General features: G+C 35.6%; 1 protein-coding gene across 1 annotated transcript in view; it reads left to right on the forward strand.

The window, feature by feature from the left end:
- Positions 1 to 5,650: 5,650 nt before the first annotated feature.
- LOC106462716 (growth/differentiation factor 8-like) overlaps positions 5,651 to 7,701 on the forward strand; it is a 24,413-nt gene continuing 22,362 nt past the window's right edge. The window contains exon 1 of the mRNA XM_022390039.1: positions 5,651 to 5,990. Within this exon, the coding sequence (XP_022245747.1) occupies positions 5,651 to 5,990 (340 nt within the window). The remainder of the gene's footprint in view (positions 5,991 to 7,701) is intronic.

Below are 7,701 nucleotides of genomic sequence, written 5' to 3' on the forward strand. Positions count from 1 at the left end.
ATTTCCTGTGGTATGTGATTTTATATCTCCTATGGTATGTGATTTTATATCTCCTGTGGTATGTGATTTTATATCTCCTATGGTATGTGATTTTATATTTCCTATGGTATGTGATTTTATATCTCCTATGGTATGTGATTTTATATTTCCTATGGTATGTGATTTTATTTCTACTGATCGTAATGTCTTTTTTAAAATATTGATCTATCTTTCTTAGTGGATCATTGTGTTGATCTATCTTTCTTTCTTTATATTGCCGGATCATTGTGTTGATCTATCTTTCTTTCTTTATATTGCCGGATTCATTGTGTTGATCTATCTTTCTTTCTTTATATTGCCGGATTATTGTGTTGATCTATCTTTCTTTCTTTATATTGCCGGATCATTGTGTTGATCTATCTTTCTTTCTTTTTTTTCTTACTGGATTATTATTGTATTGATTTATCCTACTATCTTCCTCTTACTAACTTATTGTGTTGATTTAACTTTCTATCTTTATCTTACTGGATTATTGTGTTGATCTATCTACTTATTGTTCTATCTTTCTATATTTTTCTTTGTGTATTATTGCATTTATTTACCTTTTTGTTACAGGATTATTGTTATAATATAACGTTAAACATCGGGTTTTTATACCGTGATGGACACAGCACAGATAACTCATTGTGTTCGTTTGCACTTTAAAATCAACAAACAAAGTGTTGGTCCGTGTTTCTTACTTGACTTTTATGGACTTATATCCTGCTTATCACTCGGATTTCAGGTTTCGACCTTATTAAGATAGAAGATAAGCCTTTATCCAATAGCCTTGTTTTGAGATGTTGATAAGCCTTTATCCAATAGCCTTGTTTTGAGATGTTGATAAGCCTTTATCCAATAGCCTTGTTTTGAGATGTTGATAAGCCTTTATCCAATAGCCTTGTTTTGAGATGTTGATAAGCCTTTATCCAGTATCTTTGTTTTGAGATGTTGATTTTAGTTCTATCTTCACAGACAATTTCATTTGTTCATTCATTTCTTCTTTATATAAACATTATGATGTTCACCGTACTTAAAGAAATGCCCCCCATTGGGTGAGAAGTAAATATTCAGACTTACAACGCTAAGCTCCGGGGTTCGATAACATTTTTATTTTGTGATTAGCTTTGCACTGAAACAGATATTCAAGGAAACTTAAGTATTTTTATAGCTTTTTTTAGTTTATTATCAGCATAGTAAGTTTGAGATCGTTTAGATGTTCATAAGTGCTGTTTGGATGTTGATAATAGCTTTAAGTATGTTTTATTGCTTTTTTTAGTTTATTATCAGCATAGTAAGTTTGAGATCGTTTAGATGTTCGTAAGTGCTGTTTGGATGTTGATAATAGCTTTAAGTATGTTTTATTGCTTTTTTTAATTTTGTTTGTGAACAGGTTTTGTTTTGAGGACCACTTCACGGTTCCGGATATCCCCTGAGAGTGAATCTAGTTTAAAAGGGGGAAGAAGCATTTCTTTTTCTATAATTGATTTTTGTTTTGAGTCAGTTGTTAAACTCTATCAGAATAGTATCAAATAATACAAATAAAAGTACCCGTCCCCATGGACTTGAAAAAGTTTAACTTAATCGATCAATTTAAATTATTTCATGGACTTGAAAAATATGAATTGTGTTGCATTATTGATTATACTGCTAAAAGTAATTGTTGAACATTTCAGTCATGCTAAGAACCACTCAACAATAACATAGGTAAATCTACATTTATACCATACTTATACATACTTATACATACTTATACCACTAACCGCTAAAAGTAATTGTTGAACATTTCAGTCATGCTAAGAACCACTCAACAATAACATAGGTAAATCTACATTTATACCATACTTATACATAACAATTACTTTTAGCGGTTAGTGGTATAAGTGAACATTTCAGTCATACTAAGAGTCACTCAACAATAACATAGGTAAATCTACATTTTTAGTCTGTAAGTTACGTCACATTTTGAAATGTTATTGATAGTGTGATTAATTTCCAACAATTTAGTGTAGAATATTCTACTAGCAAAATAAAATTTGGCATCGACATTATTAATGCCTGTTCTCCCGTCATTTCAAAAGTGAATGTTGAGCTTTGCCTTCATGCGCTGCTTTTGAAACGGGATACGGACAAACGCTCAGACAGACACTACGGTTCACAATATATATATATATATAAGATTTCATGTCAGAGATTTCAGGAATGAGTGATGCGTGGCTGAGATAATATTAAGTTTTATCAGAGTTACATTAGTTGATGTTACACGTTCTATAATGAGTGACGTATCACTGAAACTATATTAAGTTTTATCAGAGTTACATTAGTTGATGTTACACGTTCTATAATGAGTGACGTATCACTGAAACTATATTAGATTTTATCAGAGTTACATTAGTTGATGTTACACGTTCTATAATGAGTGATGTATCACTGAAACTATATTAAGTTTTATCAGAATATTATTAACTAATAATATTAGACGTTCGATTTTATTTGTATGTTTGTAGTTAAGCACAAAGCTACACAATGGGCTATCTGTACTCTGCCCACGACGGGTATCGAAACTCGGGGGGGGGGGGGTACACGTCAGAGACTTCCAAGAATGAGTGACGTATCACTGAAACTATATTAAGTTTTATCAGAATAATATTAACAAGTAATGTATCGCTGAAATTACATTAAGTTTTGTCAGAATAGTATTAGCTAATACAGAAGGATTCGTACCTCATTTAACCCGATGATTACAAAAATGATGACTAAATAATTCTGTTCAAACGTATGTCAACTGGATAAACTTGTACATTCCAAAAGGAATGATAACTGAACCTTAGAAAACTGTTATAATATAAAAGAATGTGTGACTATAAATAATTAATTTTAAATGGTGTAAAACCACAATAAAAACTCAATCACTCGTTCATTTGTTAAGAGAGTCCTTCTGGTGATTTTAGCAAATTTACTTCACGTATTTAATATAAAAAGTTAGGAATTGTCTGGTTACTAACTGAAGCTTTTCTGTGAAGCGAAAGATCGAATGATGTCCAGAAAACACCAGGTGTCAGTGTCAATCACCACAAAACTCTGTAAATTGAGAAAGAGATAAATTTTTTGGTTGTTAAGCTCAAAGCTGTATAATGAACTACATGCGCTATACCCATCACAGGAATCGAACCTGTCTGTCAGTCGTTGGTTTCCAGTGATTTCTTGAAAGTGAACGAGTGAAATAATTACTTTAATTAATAAATATTTAGAGAAAAAAGAAACATTTTCACTCTATACCTACAGAAGCTTGTCTCCAGGGGGGTAATTTATGAAATACGTTTTTCAAGAAATACGAAAACCTTATCAACTCTTTCCAAACAACGACCAACATGTAATACGCAGAAATGGGGGTTTTCAAGGGTGTGCCAACACTATGCGCAGGAGCACGTGCTATTTTCATTGGTTGTTTCCGGAAAGTCGAACAAAAGTGCTATTTTACAGTAAATACAGAAGGTTGAGTACGATTTGAATGCAATAATCAGATATTCACGTGATAGCCACAACCTATATACAGCTGTGGTGGAACGAAATGTGTAAGAACTACATTTTAATAATATTTGGCGTTTCATAGATAATACTACGCAACAGAAAACTGACCACTTTTGGGAAGGATAAGTAACAGCCCTTTAGGAAGTAATATATCTATACACTCAGATTATAATGGTTAGAGACATAATTTTCAAGGCTTTGGATCAACTTGCGGCAAGACCTGCAACAAACTGTACCCTAGCCGTGGTAAGCATTTTGTATATTTAAATGTTCCAGGAAGCAGTAGGAAACATGATCAAGAACGATCCCAGGTGGTTAGGGCACTCGACTCGCAATCTGAGGGTTCGAATCCCCGTCACACCAAACATGCTCGCCCTTTCAGCCGAGGGAACATTATAATGTGACGGTCAATCCCACTATTCGATGGTAAAAGAGTAGCCCAAGAGTTGGCGATGGGTGATGATGACTTGCTGCCTTCCCTCTAGTCTTACACTGCTAAATTAGGGACGGCTAGCGGAGATAGCCCTCGTGTAGCTTTGCGCGAAATTCAAAACAAACAAGAACGATCTTTATATGAAAATGTGACACAGTTGAGGTATACAACTGTTAAATGGGTGTGTCTGAAAGCAGCTACAGCTATATTAGGTGGATTATTGAAAGCAGGCAGAGGGAAGTGTTGTGCTTTGGAAGTGAGAGCTTTTGACAGAGTTCTTTGCAATAGAAACTACGTTGCGGGACTCTTGTCAAGATACACTGTTGTGAGATAGAGACTGATTGGACGTGGCGACATGGACCACAACGACTTCGGGATGCTTCAAAACTGTTTTACTACAGCGTGTTTAACCACTGTATTTACACTTTATCAACAGGTGCCGTTTTCTTAAAAATATATTTTATCAGCAAGAACAGGTGGTGTTTCTGAAGACTGCAGTTTATTATCAGAAATAGGTGGAGTTTCTGGTTAATACGCTTTATGAAGAGAAATAGGTGGTGTTTCTGGTTAATACACTTTATGAAGAGAAATAGGTGGTGTTTCTGCAGAGCACACTTTATCAACAGAAATAGGTTGTGTTTCTGGAGAGTACACTTTATCAGCAAAAACAGGTGGTGTTTCTGGAGAGTACACTTTATCAGCAAAAACAGGTGGTGTTTCTGGAGAGTACACTTTATCAGCAGAAACAGGTAGTGTTTCTTGAGAGTACACTTTATCAGCAAAAACAGATAGTGTTTCTTGAGAGTACACTTTATCAGCAGAAACAAGTGATGTTTCTTGAGAGTACGATTAGCAGAAACAGGTGGTGTTTATGGTTAATACACTTTATGAAGAGAAATAGGTGGTGTTTCTGCAGAGCACACTTTATCAACAGAAATAGGTTGTGTTTCTGGAGAGTACACTTTATCAGCAAAAACAGGTGGTGTTTCTGAAGAGTACACTTTATCAGCAGAAACAGGTAGTGTTTCTTGAGAGTACACTTTATCAGCAGAAACAGGTAGTGTTTTTTGAGAGTACACTTTATCAGCAGAAACAGGTAGTGTTTCTTGAGAGTACACTTTATCAGCAGAAACAAGTGATGTTTCATGAGAGTACGATTAGCAGAAACAGGTGGTGTTTATGGAGAGTACACTTTATCAGCAGAAACAGGTAGTGTTTCTTGAGAGTACACTTTATCAGCAGAAACAGGTGGTGTTTCTTGAGAGTACACTTTATCAGCAGAAACAAGTGATGTTTCATGAGAGTACGATTAGCAGAAACAGGTGGTGTTTCTGGAGAGTACGATTAGCAGAAACAGGTGGTGTTTATTAGGAAGTACTGACATTTTATTCAGATTTAGTATGTGCGGGCAAATCAAGCGGGTCTAATGATAGATGAAATGTCAGTTGGCCGTTCGTTAGCGTCGTGCGCTTAGTTTGACGACAACACGTGGGCTGAACTGGGAAATCCCGCCAGAATAGTTGCCTTTTCATTTCTCATTCGTCCGATCCGTGCTAAGCTTATTTCCTGCTAGATATATAAACCAGATCACTGTCTAAATGTGTACTGTATAGAATCAGGTAGAATTTCCATTAGGGGCCGGTTCTAAGAGTCACGCGGTCACGAGCGATGCGGGAGGGATGTTTATGCGCGAGTCGAGCTTTGCTTTTACTGTACGGCGTCACTTTGTTTGTGAGGACACAACCGTTACCAGTGACAATCGATTATCTTCAATCTCGAGAAACTCCATACGATGACGAGATAGAAGAAGACATCGAAAATATGAAATATCGCCTTCTTCAAGAACTCGGAATGGATGAAACGCCTGAAGTTTCGGAGGTCAATATTTCCAAGAGTGAGATGGACAGAGTGCTAGAAATTTATCACCAGAACAACAGAATCTCAGATTCAGAAGAAGTATTGGATGGAGATGATACTATTCAACAATTCTATACCTTTAGAGATCAAGGTAAGATAGACAAATTCATATTAATAACAATGTACGAGTGGCTAGCATATTGTTCTCGCTCCGGAAGTTTCCACACATCGTCAGAATATAAACGAACAAGTAACGGAAGTAAATGTGTTGATTCAAGTCATTAGTGCGTCATAGAAACTAACAGTGTAATATTTTTGTCAATGTTTATAAGGTATAAAAATTACTGTAATAATTTGGGCGTAGCAGCATACAAGAGAAAACAATCCAATACTAGTAGCAGCCGTAGGAGGAGTGGCTATAACTTGGCTCCCAAAAGTTTTGTTACGTTTTGCTTGTTTATTTTGAATTTCACACAAAGCTACTGCAGGACCATTTGTGCTAGCCGTCCCAAATTTAACAGTGATAAACTAGAGGGAAGGTAGATAGTCAACAATACCTACTGCCAATTCTTCGGCTGATCTTTTACCAACGAATAATGGGATTCACTGTTACATCGTAACGTCACCGCAGCTGAAGGGGCGAGCATGGTTTAACCCGCGAGACGAACAACCTCACCACCAGGCCATGCCAGGCTGGCTCCCACACGAGTATCATCAAGTCTTATGGCTTAGAACGGCTAAGCTAGCGAACTGTCAGTCACTAATGCTTAACACGTGCGATACTGAATTACAATACTAAGATCTGGTCGTCAGAGGTGCAGGTCAAAGTGAACTTGAAATTCCATTATTACACACACTTCCTCCTGTGTGAACGAGTAAGGAACAATATAGTGATCCTCAGTTCCAGTTCACTAGTTATCCACTGAGAACGTTTCATCGTCAGTCATCTTGAGCCATCCAAACAGAAGAATCCAGAAACAATATATAATATTTTACAGATCTTGCACACATTCTAGATGAGTCTATATACATTTCACAATTAAAATTGACAGTACACAATTTCACTTTGGAAACATCTCGACGTGGAGAAAGTGGTGTATCATTAAAACATCTTCCTCTTATTGAACTGTTTATCTCTTCAGCAGGAGTTCTTACAGCAGATCTACATACAAATCACCCTCAAATGTAACAGTACGTATCTTCCAAATAACCATGACTTCTGAATGTTAACAGTATGTACCTTCCAAATAAGCATGACTTCTGAATTTTAATAATACGAAGCATCCAAATAACAATTACTTCTGAATGCTAACAGCAGGAATCTTCCAAATAATCATGACTTCTGAATTTTAATAATACGAAGCATCCAAATAACAATTACTTCTGAATGCTAACAGCAGGAATCTTCCAAATAATCATGACTTCTGAATCTTAACATTACGTACTTGCCAAATAACCATGAAAAGTTCTAGTGCTAATGTTCATACCTAACAAATGATCATGACTTCTGAATGTTATCATACGCAAGTGTCATACACTAGTTAGTGTCATACTTTATGTATATTATACATCAGCAAGTGTCATACTTTATGTATAGTATACATCAGCAAGTGTCATACTTTATGTATAGTATACATCAGCAAGTGTCATACTTTATGTACATCATACATCAGCAAGTGTCATACTTTATGTATAGTATACATCAGCAAGTGCCATACTTTATGTATAGTATACATCAGCAAGTGTCATACTTTATGTATATCATACATCAGCAAGTGTCATACTTTATGTAAAGTATACATCAGCAAGTGTCATACTTTATGTATAGTATACATCAGCAAGTGTCATACTTTATGTATAGT

Source organism: Limulus polyphemus, unplaced genomic scaffold (assembly GCF_000517525.1).
Source record: "Limulus polyphemus unplaced genomic scaffold, Limulus_polyphemus-2.1.2 Scaffold1231, whole genome shotgun sequence".
In the NCBI taxonomy this organism is placed as follows: Eukaryota; Metazoa; Arthropoda; class Merostomata; order Xiphosura; family Limulidae; genus Limulus; species Limulus polyphemus.